General features: G+C 41.8%; 2 protein-coding genes across 7 annotated transcripts in view; one reads left to right on the top strand and one right to left on the bottom strand.

The window, feature by feature from the left end:
• c8h1orf198 (chromosome 8 C1orf198 homolog) overlaps positions 1 to 3359 on the top strand; it is a 39144-nt gene extending 35785 nt beyond the window's left edge. Inside the window, exons 6-7 of one of the 2 annotated variants that reach the window (XR_011886909.1) lie at positions 285 to 436; positions 2235 to 3359. The gene's annotated coding sequence lies outside the window, so the exon portion shown is untranslated. The remainder of the gene's footprint in view (positions 1 to 284; positions 437 to 2234) is intronic. The other variant, XR_011886910.1, reaches the window with a different exon arrangement.
• A 901-nt stretch (positions 3360 to 4260) lies between these two features.
• Positions 4261 to 16046, bottom strand: part of ttc13 (tetratricopeptide repeat domain 13) — a 116154-nt gene continuing 104368 nt past the window's right edge. For 2 of the 5 annotated variants that reach the window (XM_072265983.1, XM_072265982.1), the window contains exons 20-23: positions 12239 to 12318; positions 11298 to 11376; positions 6751 to 6830; positions 4261 to 5645 (exon numbers count right to left, since the gene is read on the bottom strand). In XM_072265983.1, the coding sequence (XP_072122084.1) occupies positions 5531 to 5645; positions 6751 to 6830; positions 11298 to 11376; positions 12239 to 12318 (354 nt within the window). In that variant the 3' untranslated portion in view covers positions 4261 to 5530. Of the gene's footprint in view, positions 5646 to 6750; positions 6831 to 11297; positions 11377 to 12238; positions 12319 to 16046 lie in introns of those variants that run through there. The other 3 variants (XM_072265985.1, XM_072265987.1, XM_072265984.1) reach the window with 2 other exon arrangements.

Consider the following 16046-nt stretch of genomic DNA (forward strand, 5'->3'; position numbering starts at 1 on the left):
TTATGCAGCAAAAGATCTTTGTGTTCTGCTGACATTTCCTCCAGCAATGCTCTGAAAAGGCGATGTTGCAGACTAGAACTCTCACAAATGAAATTTACCAGTCTCGTCACAGTATCCATTGCCTCTTTCATTTCCCCCACACAGTTTAGCGCACAACACTGATTTGTGAATGTGTTGTCCCAGCATCGACGGAGCCCCATCGGTGACAACGGACACAATTTTGCACACATCTAAGCCGTTCTTCTCAAAGAACTGTGCCAATTCGTTAAAAATTATTTCCCCAGTTGTGCGCCCAGGCAGAGGAAGCAAACAAAGTAGCTCTTCCGGAAAGGTCTTCCCCTCAAAAAATCTTGCGAACACAGATAGCTCTTCCATATCGGTTTGGTCACAGGATGAGTCTATGGCTAGTGATATAGCTTCTGCTTTCTCCAAATTGGTGAGTAGATTGGAAAAACACTCCTCCGCTAAAATTCTACTTTTCTTGTTACCGTGATAGCCGACAACGGCACTGTCTTTAATAGCTCCACAATGGTTTTCTTGGTTTTCTCATCATGTCTTAAAACTTCACCAACCATATCAATTGCACGTTTCAATCAACTGGGCATCGCACGCTCTACGGGGGCGTACATCAAGTGTACCGTGTGGGATGTGGATAAAATAAATTAGAGCAGCACGTGCTTTATTTACATTATGACAGGTGCATTCACGTAAGTGCCAGTGGGTCGGCACGGTCCAGACATTTGGTTCTCGGGGTCCGTCTTTTGGGGTTGTCTGATTTAGTAGCTTTGAGCCTGTACTTGAATTTAGAAGAATGCTTGGGGATCTCATTGAAACCTACTAAATGTTGAAAGGACTAGATAAGGTGGATATGGAGAGTATGTTTCCTCTGGTGGAGGTGGCCAGAACCAGAGGGCATATCCTCAAAATTGAGGGGTGGCCCTTTAGAACAAAGGTAAGGAGGAGTTTTTTTTTAGCCAAAAGGTAGTGAATCTGTGGAATGCTCTGCCACAGACAGCTGTGGAGGCCAAGACCGTGGGTATACTTAAAGTGAAAATCAATAATTTCCTAATTATTCAGGGCATCAAAGGTCATCGTGAGAAGGCAGGTGTATGCGGTTGAGTGGGATACTTGATCAGCCAGGATGGAATGGCAGAGCAGACTTGATGGGCTGAATGGCCGTATTCTGCTCCTATGTCTTGTGGCCTTATGGTCTAAATACTAGAGGATAGAATTAGGCCATTCAGCTCATTGAGTCTGCCCTGCCATTTGATCATGGTTGGTTTATTTTTCCCCTCAAACCCATTGACACCTTTTCTTATCAAGAACTTATGGACTTCTGTTTTAAATATACCCACAGCTGATTATGGCGATGAATTCCACAGATTCACCACCCTCCTCATCTACTCTTTTGTGTAGTCTGAGGCTGTGCCCCCTGTTCCTAGGCTCCCCCACTATTGAAAATATCAGGACCATTTTTGAAATGTTTAGGTTTCGTGGTCACCAAGAACAATACTGAAGCTGAGTTTAATTATATGGTTGATTCCAGGTGGCTATTGGTGATAAAAATCTGGAATGTAAATAGTTATCAAAAGCATTTTTTGACAAATTGTTCTATCAACACCAGTTGCTTTTATCATAACAGCTACTCCTTTTCTCATGCCTAAATCTGTTAAGTTCATTGTATAGGTGCATTTATCAAATGTTTACACTGTTATTGGACTTGGCCATATGTTGATGTTGAACAACACTAATCACAGGCATCCCATTACTTAAACCCTCTACCATCACCCTCCTATTATCAACCTGATTTTGGATCCGAGTTACCAAGTTTCCTGGATCCTTCACATGGCAATAACTTTTGGAGCCATCTTTATCAAAATCCTTACTGAATGGCACATAAATCACATCTACTGTACTGCCTCATCAATACGCTGTTTTTTTGTGTATAGTTTAACAGATTGGTCAGATAAGATCTGTATTCAATAATACTGTGCTGGCCATCTCTGATTAGAACCAGCCGTTCCAAAAAAAAAGTCCTTCAGAATATTTTTCTGGTAAGTTTCCTACTACTACTGTTCGTGGAGCCAGGTCTATCCCACCATCAATGGGACATCCCATCATTCCTAGTGTGATATATTGGCGAGATCAAATTTGTTTGGCAGTTGACCAATAAAAGAAACAATAATCACTTTTATGTATCTTTGCTTTGTGTCTTTAATTGCTTTCCATGACAGGACTGGATGCGGACTTCACCCTTATCACAAAGGATCCTGGAAATACACCTTTACACTGTGAATATCTCTAGCAGAACATGGCAATCCAAATTCCACCCATTTGATGCATGGAATGTGTAGCACTTTGTATTCCATTATAATGGTTCACTCAAGCCTCACCTCACCAGACCAGCCCCCTCCTTTCATTACCTTATCAGCATTCCTCCCTTCCTTTTTGCCTCAAAAGCTTATTGACATCCCCAAATGCATGTGTTGTGTTATTCCTTGTGGTAGCCAGTTCTCCTTATTCATGTCCACTAAGGGTTTTCCACATAGTAAATCCAATACTGATTAGTAAAGAAGAATGTGGCAAACAACAACTGACTTCAAGACTACAGTGCACATGCAGGCAAGAACCTCAAATGTTGGCAGGTACAAAATTCATTTCCCACATAAAATGGGCCAGAGTATTTTTTATATACAGTAAAGCAATCCAAATTATGGCACATCAAAGAGCCTGGATAAAACTTAAGTCAATGACCATCAAGGAGAAAACACTTAGAACATAGAACAGTATAGCACAGGAACAGGGCCTCCAGCCTATAAACATAGACAAGCTACAGCAAATTACAGGCCCTTTGGCCCACAATGTTGTGCCAAACCAATTAAATTAGTGATTAAAGGGCCAACTAAGGCTACATCTACACTACGCCGGATAATTTTGAAAACGCCGGTTTTGAGTAAAAATGACAGGTGTCCACAGTAAGCGTTTTTCAAAATATCTCTGTCCACATCAGACGGATATTTGGGCGAATCTCCTCTACTGAGCATGCACCGGACACACAGAAAACAAGAGGAAAAGGTATACTTGGTGCGCGTTTGTCCAGTTACAGAGTAGAAAAACTTTAAAGGAATTGCTCTTGGCTCTTGCGCAGGAGGACTTAAAACTAAAAAATTACTGGAGCGTATGGAGGCAACCGACAGGGAGTTCACGGACAGTATGACCCGGCTGACGACGAACATTGAAAAACTGACCAACTCTGTTGCATTAATAAAGCACCTTGTTAACTGTATAAAACATGTCTGCATCAGTGTTATCTTGTATTTCCATACAATGTTACTTTAGGCTGTTACACATCTATTGTTAAAGAAGTACTTGCATAAATAGGTAAACCACCTTCATACAAGCAAGGACGGAAAACAGGGCAAAGTGAGTATACTTATTTATTCAGTAAGCTATGGGTCAAAGTATTTGGTGAGCACATTTCTAACTCTTCTAGCTTCAGTCTCGTTGCCGTCTGTTCTGAGATTGTTAGGTTCTGTGAAACACAATCAAATATCGCTGTGATTGTACGCTCTAATATCAATTGTTTGGTGACAATAAGGTAGTAATGATAATAATAATAAAACAATTAAATGCCGCGCTACCGCCATCTGTTCCGGCACGTCATGACAGCGGTTTTAAAAAACTCCGGTTACCCCGTCCACACTGCAAAGGATATTAGGTGTTTTCAGATTTATTCACTCTGGAGAGTTTCTGAAAATCTCCATTTTTGGGGGATGAAAACGCCGTTTTAGTGTGGACGGAAGGTCAAAACGAAGAGAAAAGGCTTTGTTTTCAAAATTATCCAGCGTAGTGTAGACGTAGCCTAAATTAATCCCTTCTGCCTACATAATGACCCTTTCCTATTGTTCTCACTGGGCCTATCTACAAGTCTCTTAAAATCTCTTAATGTATCTGCCTTTACCTCCACTCCAGGTAGCACATTCCAGGCACCCACTACTTTCTGTAAAAAAAAACTTGGTCTCTCACTTCTCCTTAGAACTTACTCCCTCTTAACCTCAAATGCATGCCCTCTGATATATTTCAACCCTAGGAAAAAGATAATGTCTGTTTGTGCCTCTCATAATGTTATAAACCTCCATTAGATCTTGCTGTTATACTTATAACTTGATAATGAGGTGCAGGAAGAAGGTATTTAATCAGCACTGACCTAGTTTGAAGAGCTCATTAGCCATCAACCTATGTTGTTCTACATAAATAGCAACTCCAGATTGAAAGCATCTTTTAATAAGACAAAACTGATCCTTTACAAAATGTTTGATAACATGAACATACAATTTTACGAAAACAAAGAACATACAAAATGCCACCGATAGTTCTACCATAATGTAGAAGAAGGACATATTTATATTTAGGTTTCTGAAAAAAAACAAAACAGTAAGAAAATACAGTGCAAATTTAAAATTGAATCACAGTGGCATTGAGAAAATCACCCAAAATGGAAGGATTGCCATGGAAGATGGATGTAGAGCAAACTTTGTTTCATGTGGTAGGTACAGATCCCCTTTATTGAAGCAAATAACTCACAACAAAAAAACATTAAAAAAAAAGTTGTTCAAGCAACAAAATCAAATGTCAACCAACCAGGCATTAAAATAAAATCTTTTCTTCTTAAAGGAAAACACATGTTGATAAAGGCTCAGAACTCGTTGCTTAGCAGGAAACAGATTGCACTTTCCTCAGTAAACATGTCCTAGTTTCCAGTTCCTGTTCACACAGAGCTAACACATCTGTGTAGCCCACAGCCAGGTAAGAGATTAAAAGAATTTCTGGCCCCCAAAGTAAATTTAAGATACTGGAGATCGTCCTGACTATCTTAGCCACGCAGTCCCATAGCCATGATAGCTTTGCATATACTTCTTATGCAAATTGCACCCTCATTTATTTGCTAAGCTGCTTAACCTAGAAGCCCCTAAAGAAGACAATTCGAAAATAATTTCAGTCACAGATCCAGCATCTTCACAATGTTCCTACAAATTATGATGGCTGCTAAAGCCAAACCACCAAAATGTAATAAACCAAAACCATTATCTTGTCCACTAAAATGCAGCAGCTTCTGAAATCTACAATTATTTTCGGGAATGTTTATTAAGCAAGCAAAAATAGGAAGAGATAATTCTGGCGGTGCTATACATGATGCAGTTTGTGATTGTAAGGGCATGATTGGAAAGTAATTTGTTCACCAAGAAAATTGTTTGCATTTCATATAGCCAGGTAGTAGTCTCCTTGTATGTTATCAACCCATTCTTTAAGTACTGCACTTTAGTATAACCAAATAAGGAATGATCAACAGCCATTATTTTGTATAATGAAGTTTGGAGGCTTAAGTCTTTTTCTTCCAAATATTAAATTAAGCAGTATCAAAAAGTACCCAAAAAAAATCAAAATGGACCTCATTTGCTTACATCTTTTTAATTACAAAAATAACTTAATGTGAAACTAAGCTTGCACTTTGTTCTGTCTTCGGACATTCCTAAGAGTTCTTGGTACAATGGGAAGACGAGTCTGTGTTAAGTGCTTCTATCATTGTTCTTTTTGTTGGAAAAGTATCCAAGACAGATGGAAGACTGGAGTACGATGCTGGCAAGCTAAAGAGAAAAAGGATGACGTAAGCAATAATATCAGACTATCTATTGCATTAGCATCATTGTGTTTAAAATCAGGAATTAAAACAATACAGTAACCAATGCATCAGCCTTCTGAGTGAGTCTGTGAAGATTTACCCACCTCCCAGCTTCTCACTTCATCCCCCCTCTCCCCAGCCACTTTCTTTCCCCTCACTTGGCTTCAGCTGTCATCTTCTAGCTTGTACTCCCTCCCCTCCCCAAATTTTCTTACTCTGACTTCTTTCACCTTCCTTTCCAGTCCTGACGAAGGGTCTCAGCCTGAAACACTGACATTCCATCAAGGCTGCCTGACCTGCTCAGTTCCTCCAGCATTCTGTGTATAATACAAACAGAAGAAAATCTGCAGATGCTGGAAATGCAAGCAACACACACAAAATGCTGGTGGAATGCAGCAGGCCAGGCAGCATCTATAGGAAGAAGGGTCTCGGCCCAAAACATCGACTGTACTTCTTCCTATAGGTGCTGCCTGGCCTGCTGCGTTCCACTAGCATTTGTGTGTTCTGCATATAATACTCTGGATTTCCAGCATCTGCAGAATCAGGAGTTGTAGCTTTTCCCAGTGGGTTTCCTCCAACACTTAAATGATGCACGGTTAGGGTTAATGAGTTGAGGGCATGCTATGTTGGTGCCGGAAGTGTAGCAACACTTCCGCGATGTTGCGGCCTCTAGCACCATATTTATTGATTGGATTGGACTTAAACGACGCATTTCACTGTATGGTTTGATGGTTCGATGTACATGCGACAAATACAATTAATCTCTGTAATCTTTGCTGAAATGTAAATTCTGTTTGAATTATGCGCCAATTTTGAGTGTGATACAGAGCTCTCAACATATCACGCAAATGAAATCTGCTTCCTAATTATTACACCTCCAATTGGATTTTAGACCAGACAGAATCAGTATGGAGCCACACACCGCCAGCTGGCTTTTAAATAATTATAGGTTTCCATGTTATACAGAAATGCACAATGGGAGTCAGTATAAATTAGCAGAATGTATGGTTGAGGATTCCACAAGACATTAATCCAAAATTCCATTAAACTGAAGAATCTAAATTCGTCACCTTTTCAAGTTCATCCAGCTTTTTCCTATTTTACTGAATGCCTCCGGGCTCGGTGTTGTCATGGCTTCAAAATCCACTAACTGAAAAGAATGAAACCATGATTAGTCACTAATACAGAAAAAAACCTGACAACAAGGACTGGATTAAGTAAAAGTCAAAACTTTAACTAATGCCCAGTTGCCCCAACATGAAGGGGCTGCTTCAGGCCCTCTGGTACTAATGATGCTAAACACAATCACACTTGCGGTATGGCCTACTAGTTGCAGCTTTGCAATTTGGGAAAATGCAGTTCATAGTCCTTGTATACAACAGAACACTTCAATCAGTAACCATATCTGGAGATAAAGCTCTATTAATGGATGTACTGACTTAAACCAGAAAAATCCTACAGTGGTAGCAAGCCAACATGAGGTAAACTTGCCAGCATGAAAAGTATTCTGACAGTTAGACCGAACCACAACATGTTTTAATAGGGCTGTCCCCACCCCATAATGAACCCATCACGAAATTGTATTTTTTATAAAGTACCTTTAACTAATTAATTTATGCCTTTCCAGCCCTTCGAGCCACACCGCCAGCAGCCCATTCATTGGGGGGTGGTTATGTGTCCTAAGGGAGCGTTCAGGGAAATAGAAGTCATGGAGAGGAATAAAGATTCTGGGGGGAGGGGTGGTAGCAAGTGACACTCTAATTTGAGACATTGGAACTGAGCAACCATGTCAACTCACTACCATCATCAATATCTGATAGGCATTTACAATTTTCAATTCCTAGCTTGTGTTATTTTTTTATATTAATTTAGCCCTGTTAATGATGGATAAATCATACTGCGCAATCGCGGTGAAGCCTTGAATTCTACAGAGAATGCATCAATACAATGTTACATACCTGGAGTATGGTTTTATTCTGTTCTTCTCAGATCAGCGACACCACAGGTATCCTATGTATAATACTGTACTGTCTAATGAAGCCATGAAGATTACAGGAACACTTGTGTAAAAGACAACCTGAAAAGGCTACTATGGTATTACTCAGTTCCAGAAGACGAAAGAAGCATTTGAAAAGTGTTGAACACTCAAGTCATTTGCCAAGGTGGCTAAAAATGACCTTGATAGTAGTCCCATTGCTCCTTATAACATTTCCACGATGATCGCAAAAAGTGTGGAAAATCTCATACAACTGGTGAAAGATTAGTAACACTTGCTGTATCAGAAGTTCTCACCACTGTTCTCAAAATGGATGCCAGTATTTTACAATCAAAACCTTTCAGTAATAACTCTGTAGCTGACAAAATGAGTGAAGACATTGAGTATCAACTATGTATAGGGCTACAAAAATACAGAATTTGGTATACAATTAGATGAGTCTACTGTGCTAGACAACAAGACATTGCTAATGGTGTATGTACAATTTATCAAAAAATGGAAATGTTTATGAAGAGATTCTCTTTTGTAAACAGTTAAAAACAAGTATCAATGGAGAATCAATCTACAATGAGCTCAAAATGTATATTGAGGATAAAAGTATTCTCATTAGGAATGCAAACACGAGGATAACTGCAGATGCTGGAATTTCAAGCAACACACGTAAAAGTTGCTAGTGTACGCAGCAGGCCAGGCAGCATCTCTAGGAAGAGGTACAGTCGACGTTTCAGGCCGAGACCCTTCGTCAGGACTTACTGAAAGAAGAGCTAGTAAGAGATTTGAAAGTGGGAGGGGGAGGGGGAGATCCAAAATGATAGGGGAAGACAGGAGGGGGAGGGATGGAGTCAAGAGCTGGCCATTTGATTGGCAAAAGGGATATGAGAGGATCATGGGACGGGAGGCCTAGGGAGAAAGAAAGGGGGAGGGGGGAAGCCCAGAGGATGGGCAAGGAGTATAGTGAAGGGACAGAGGGAGAAAAAGGAGAGAGAAAGAAAAAGAATATAAATAAATAAATAACGGATGGGGTATGAGGGGGAGGTGGGGCATTAACGGAAGTTAGAGAAGTCAATGTTCATGCCAACAGGTTGGAGGCTACCCAGATGGAATATAAGGTGGTGTTCCTCATTAGGAACATGATTTCTTGTGCAACAGATGGAGCACCATATATGACAGGTCGTCATGGTGGTTTAGTGGCATTTATGAAAAAAGAAATTCCAAGTCTGTTTGCAATCCATTGTGTAATTTATCATCAATATCTGGCAGCCTAAAACCTCAGCCAGCAACTTTTTTCAAGCATATAACTCTTGCACTATTTGCCATCAACAAAATTAAAGCTCATCTTTATATTTTGCCAGTTATGCCAAGATAATGATGAAGAGTTTGAATGCTTGCTTGCTTCTTCACACTGAAATGTGTTGGCTGTCAAAAAGCTGTTGCTTAAAATGTTTCTTTGATCTTTTTAATACTGCGGTTGAATTTTTGCTCAAAGTTGACCAGAGTCTGGGAAGCAAGATTGAACTACGTGGAGATGTGGCACACCTAGCCGATCTGCATGACAAAATGAACACTCTAAATATGAAACTGCAGGGTGAGAATTCAATTTAATCCAGGCAAAAAGTGCAGTGTCCACTTTTATTGAAAAATTGGAAATATACAAGCACAACATTGGAAGAAGATGGTTCTCAGTTCCCCTGCATGGGAAGTATGGCACTGTTTCACAGTACTCTTTGCAAGAGTTCTGCTTACAGCTGCAGTCACTGAAGAAGGATCTTCAGAATCGAATCAAGGATTTGAACGAGCTGGAAATTCTGGACTGGGTAATTAACCCATTTCTTTGCAAGATGGAAGAACAGGAAGAGAGCTTGCAAGTAGAAGTCATTGAAATTCAGAATCAAGCAGCAACAAAATGCTTTTCAAAAATGTCAGCTTTTGTGGTATGTGGCTATGTTGTCAAACTAAGTTTCCTGGTTTTTGGAGAAGAGCCAAACTGCTCTTCGTTGCATTTTCGCCCTCCTAACTTGTTGAAAGAAGCTTCAATGCAGTGAACCACATATTCACAAAAAAAGAGAAAGTGCTTGGACATTGTTACACGTGGGGATTTATGGCTTTTGCTGTCACAATTGCATCTAGACACTCAACTCTTGCTAAAAACCTTCAAGCTCAAAGATCACATTGATATCGAAGCTGCTGTACAGTGCAGAGGTACAAATAAAAATTTAAAGCAAGATAATTTTTCTCATGTTAGCATATGGTAGACATATTATTACACTATAGTGGTGCTGGAAAGTACATTGTGCCTAAAGAGGGGGAATGGCAAGTATGAAAGTGCTTTGTGGGGCATTGAAAAGTATGAAGATGCTTTAGGGGGGCATTGGAAAGTATGAAGGTGCTTTAGGGGGCAATGGCAAGTATGAAGGTGCTTTAGGGAGGCAATGGCAAGTATGAAGGTGCTTTGGGGGGGGCACTGGAATGTATGAAGGTGCTTCAGGGGCGTCAGTTGGAAAACAGCGCCCTAGCCTAATTACAGGACAAGTTACAATGTCCAATTAATCCACTAACTGGTACATCTTTGGACCATGGGAGGAAACTGTGGAGAACCAAGAGGAAATCCACTCATTTATGAGGGGGACATACAAACTCCTTACAGATGATGGCGGAATTGAACTTTGAACTCTAACATCCCAAGTTGTAATAGCGTCTTACTGACCACTACCATATAATGTAGGACAATTAGGGCATTTCAAAGGAGTGTAAAAGGATGAAATCAAAGCTGATAGTACTGCTCCATCAATGGCTTAAAGCCTCATGATTCAGTGAGACAGGTGAGAATTTTCAAAATTTCTTTGATTGAAATGAGCAAGCTAATATTAAATACACCTATAATTACAGGTGAAAATTAATACGTAGGGTGCACTTCAACAGCATGTAATGAAACCAAGGCCTAAATTGTCCATCGTTATTGATCCATTTTCAGAGACAGTGGCCGCTAAACTATTAACACGAAGATTAATGTACCTAGTTTACACTCAGTAGCCACTTTCTTACGTACACCTGTACATCTACTCATTAATTCAAATATCTGATCAGCCAATCAGCAGCAGCAGCTCAATGCATAAAAGCATGCGGACATGGTCAAGAAGTTCAGCTGCTGTTCAGCCCAAACGTCAGAATGGGGAAGAAAATATGATCCAAGTGTGTTTGACCATGGGGTGGTTGTTGGTGCCAAACTGGGCGGTTTGAGTATCTCAGAAACTGCTGATCTCCTGGGATTTTCATGCACAACAGTCTCTAGAGTTTATAGAAAACAGTGTGAAAAACAAAAGAACATCTAGTGTGCGGTAGTTTTGTAGACAAAAATGGCTTATTAATGACAGAAGTCAAAGGAGAATGGCCACTCTGGTTCAAGCTAACAGGAAGGCGACAGTAACTCAGATAACCATGAGCAGCTCTGAATGCACAACACTTTGAACCCTGAGGTGGATGAGAGGGCCACATACAGAAATACAATCAGTGGTCACTTTATCAGGCACCTCCTGTATCTAATAACATGGCCAGTGGGTATATGTTGTGTATAAATCCACAAGTTTTTCTAAGCCGGAATTGATCATTGCAGACTGAGCTTACCTTTCCTTTGGGGATTTTCCCTGTGACCTCCTTCCCACTAGCCATTAGTGCTCCCATAATTACTGAATATGCCACTACACTAGAAAACCAAACACAGTGCCATTAGAACACAGCAGAATCCAACACATGTCAGAGCAAAGACACAACTCTACTGGCTTCTATTCAGAGTGTCAGTTACTTTTCCTGATTGGTCTCAGGTTGTTCTTTTACAATCTTCCTCTGCAATGTACAACTTGAGCAGAAAATTTACCATCTGACTACACTGTAGCAGGTGTGACCCCTCCCTGGCTGACATCTGATAGGAGAGGAAGGTGGAGCATGCAAAGACTCTCCAGGGGCAATTCAAGGGATACTCCTCTAATCTATCATTACCCTCAATGTCAGTGGAGGAGGCAGGGAACAAACATGTTGGTGTGGGATTCAAGCAGAATTAATATGACCAGCAACCAGGAGATCAGGATGGCAACCGTGTTGCCTGGGGAAGTGATTGTCCAGACTGCATCTAGTTTGAATCCCATTAGATTCATCATCGTCAGCCCCTTGTTACTTCCATCTAATACCTCCCAGTTTCTGGCACTACTCATACTCTTCCCTTCCTCATCTGCCCATCATCCCCGTTTCACCTCGATCTACCCATCATGTGCCAGCTCTCGTTGCACCCCATCTCCATCTTTTTATACTGGCTATTTCCCCTCCATCTCATAGTCCAGATGAATGGTCACAACTCAAAATGGAAAAAAAAAACCCACTCCCAATGCACTTTCAGTAATTGTTCTTTCATATCTGTCCTGTGTGCATTTGATGCTATCGATTACAATATTGAGAAGATACTGTTGCAATATCAACTTACGGACAAAATCAACTTAAGGTTGTCTGAAAAAAAAGGAGCCTACTCATTTTATAACAAAACTCTGAAAACTGTAGATTTGTACTCCACTGACCTGGATCCTCTTGAGAGAGGCATTAGATTGTAGAAGTAATACACCAAAGAAAGGATAAGGTTGCACACTGCATCAGCTTCCTGTCAAAAGTCAAAAATAAAATTAGCCATATTCTTTAAAGCTGCATCACTTTAAACAATTAAGGACAGAGTAGGCAGAGGTTTTGTGCTAAGTACCATGGCTCTGGGTCAATACTCGCTGGAATTTAGAAGGAAGGTGGCGGGGGGGGAATCTCATTGAAACCTTTTGAGTGTTGGAAGACCAAGGCAGAGTAGAGGTGGAAAGGATGTTTTCCATGGTGAGAGAGTCTAGGACAAGAGGCACAGCCTCGGGATAGAGGAGTGTCTGTTCAAAACAGAGATGCAGAGAAATTTCTTTAGCCAGAGGGTGGTGAATTTGTGGAACTTGGTACCATAGGCAGCTATGGAGGTCAGGTCATTGGGTGTATTTAAGGCAGAGATTGATAGGTTTTTGACTGGCCACAGCATCAAAGGTTACAGAGAGAAGGCTGGGGTGTGAGGCTGAGGAAGGGGATAAAAAGGAATCAACCACGTTTAAATGGCAGAGCAGCCGCGATGGTCCAAATAGCCTAGTTCTGCTCCTATGTCTTATGGTAAACTACTTACAAATCCCATTATTTGGAAATCATGTTGTTGCATTTTGTTTGCTGTTCAACTGTAGATCATAATCAGTCTTTTAAAATATGGGAATGTTTCTTTGGTATTTAGGGGTGTTAGAAAAGCAACCAGCTGCAGCCACTTGAAAATGTAGATTCTAGTCTACATTAGAAAAGAGTGCACGGAGCAGTAAGAACTTGAGTGATTTTTGTGTTGAATGGTGGTTAATGAAGGACAGCAAAATCATCTTTGAATCACTTGAGAGAATCTGAACAGCTAACAAGATAATGGGGTGGTGGAGTGGAGATACGTCTCTACCAAAGGAGGTTACCCTTGGGCAAGGTGTAACACCTGTTTTTGCCCCCCCACCCGCCCCGATCATGGTCACATGAGCAGGTGGTGGGTGGCCGTGTGAGCAGTTGGTGCCTATCACAAGTCTTCCTTATGTGACCATTGACGCCAGGCAGACAATCGTTGAAGAGTATCGATAATGGCTGTGGTCATGTGTCTTGTAAAGACACTGCCTAGAAGACAATGGCAAACCACTTCTGTAGGAAAATTTGCCAAGAACAATCATAGTCATGGAAAGACCATGATCGCCTACATCATATATTACAGCACACGTTCCTGGTTTGATAACCTTTCATTCCTGGAATCACCCTTGTGAACCTCCTCTGAATCCTCTCCAATGCCAGCACATCTTTTCTTAGATGAGGAGCTCAAAACTGTTCACAATACTCAAGGTGAGGCCTCACCAGTGTCTTATAAAGACTCAGCATCACATCCTTGCTCTTGTATTCTAGACCTCTTGAAATGAATGCTGACATTGCATTTGCCTTCCTCAGCACTGACTCGACCTGCAAGTTAACCTTTAGGTCAGTCTGCACAAGGACTCCTAAGTCCCTTTGCATCTCGGAATTTTGGGTTTTCTCCCTGTTTAGAAAATATTCTGCACACTTATTTCTTCTACCAAAGTGCATGACCATGCATTTTCCAACATTGTATTTCATTTGCCACTCTTTTGCCCATTCTCCTCACCTGTCTAAGTCCTTCTGCAGCCTATCTGTTTCCTCAACACTACCTGCCATTCCACCAATCCTCCTATCATCTGCAAAATTGGCAACAAAGCCATCTATTTCGTCATCTAAATCATTGATAAACAGCAGAAAAAGAACCGATCCCAACCCCAACCCCTGCGGAACACCACTAGTCACTGCCAGTCAACCAGGAAAGGATCCTTTTATTCCCACTCACTGACAGTGGATGTTCAGTGAGATTTCATTGTTGCTTCACCACATGACCACAAACATTTGACAATTTTAGCCACAGTTAATAAACTCTTTTGCTCTTTACCCCAGTTGATGGAATTTCATTTTAAATTTATTTCTTAAGAAAACAGGATCTGGAGGGCTGAACTTGAGAGATAATCAGATTTTTCAACTCTGAAGCCCACAGATAAAACCTAACCAGATTAATATGGTAAACTGCATCAACATCATGTAACTAAATTTCCATACAACCAATCGTATGTGGGAGACTGTTCACATCAATTTAATTAAGTGGTCACTCTGCCATCTGGAACTCTATTTCTCAATGATAATGAGATGATTACAGTTGGTGATACATGACTGCAATTACTTAGTCATAGAAAAGTACAGCACACAGACAGGCCCTTCAGCCCATCTAGTCCATGCTGAACCATTTAAATTGCGTACTCCCATTGACCTGCATGGGACCACACTCTACCATCCATGTACCTATCCAAACTTCTCTTAAACGTTGAAATTGAGCTCGCATGTGCCACTTGCGCTGACAGTTCATTCCACACTCTCATGACCCTTTGAGTAACAAGTTTTCCCTCATGTTTTCTTTTAACTTTTCACCTTTCACCCTGAACCCATGACCCCTAGTTGCAGTCCCACCCAACCTCAGTAGAAAAAGCATTGCATTTATCCTCTCTATAGCCCTCAATCTTGTATACCTCCATTAAAACTCCTCTCAATCTTCATTTCAAATAATAAAGTCGGGGGTGGCAGGGGAGAGCCAGGTCTCAGTGAAACACAATACACAGCAGTTCTGCATCTCCCTGCAGTAGGTTAAGACCATCCACCTTGTTCTCTATGGCTTGCACATTAGCCAGTAGGATGGTGGGCATAGGGACCCTGAAGCCCCTCAGCTTCAATCTGACCAGCAGCCCAGCTCTTTTCCCATGCTTCCTCAGTAAGTAATGCATTTTTCCAGGTTTCCATCGATGTAGTGTGTTGTTGTCAGCTCTTTGCGGTTGGTGGACCGGCGGGTCGCGTCGTCGGTGCACTCCGGGTCGGGCCCCGAAGCCGACACTTAATCCCGGATGGCCGGGCTCCTGGCTGAAACATGTCCTTAAGCCGAGTCACGGTTACGGAGGCCTCCGCTCCAGTCGAGCCTTGGGCTCGATTTCCCGAGGGCGGCGGCGGAGGCCTCACTTCTGGCAGCTGTGGATGGCCACCAACAGGGCTTTATGGTGGTCGCTCTGGGGAAGAGTCTGGGGCACCTTGAGGTCTCTACCGTCACTTCTGTGTGGTTGTCTGCTCCGGAGAGGTGCTGGTCAGAATGGGCCGTGTCTCCAAGCGCTCCAACACAGTAGCAGACCGCGGGTCTCCGGGAACATGGTGGGCCTCGCTCGTCAGGTCCAGGTGCGGTCCGGAGTTTAAGAAGCCGTTCTGGCGCGGTGGTCTCCAGCTGGGTCAGTAGCTTCGCCAGGGTGTTGTTGATCTTGATCTTGCTAGATTGGAGGTTTAGAAGGGTTTCTCGGGTATAGGATAGTGGAGAGAGCAGTTTTATCGGAAGAGCACGCGCAAAGTCGCCAGTTACCGGTGCCATCTTTGACAGTAAATCGGACCATCAGGCCGTACTCCTCCTCCTGGCTTACAAACAGAAACTGAAGCGGGAGGTCACGGTGTCAAAAGTAGTGTCGCGTTGGATGGAGGAAACAGATGAGGTCCTCTGTAACTGCTTTGAATCAGTGGACTGGTTAGTATTCAAGGACTCAGCAGTTAACCTCGATGCGTATGCCTCGGCTGTAACAGACTTTATTTGGAAATGCACGGAAGACTGTGTGTCTCGCAAGACGATCCAGGTATTCCCTAACTGGAAACCTTGGATGAATTATGAGGTCAAGTCCCTTTTAAAGGCTAGAGCTGTGGCTTTTAGGT

The sequence above is a fragment of the Mobula birostris genome, chromosome 8 (genome assembly GCF_030028105.1).
Source record: "Mobula birostris isolate sMobBir1 chromosome 8, sMobBir1.hap1, whole genome shotgun sequence".
Lineage (NCBI taxonomy): Eukaryota > Metazoa > Chordata > Chondrichthyes > Myliobatiformes > Myliobatidae > Mobula > Mobula birostris.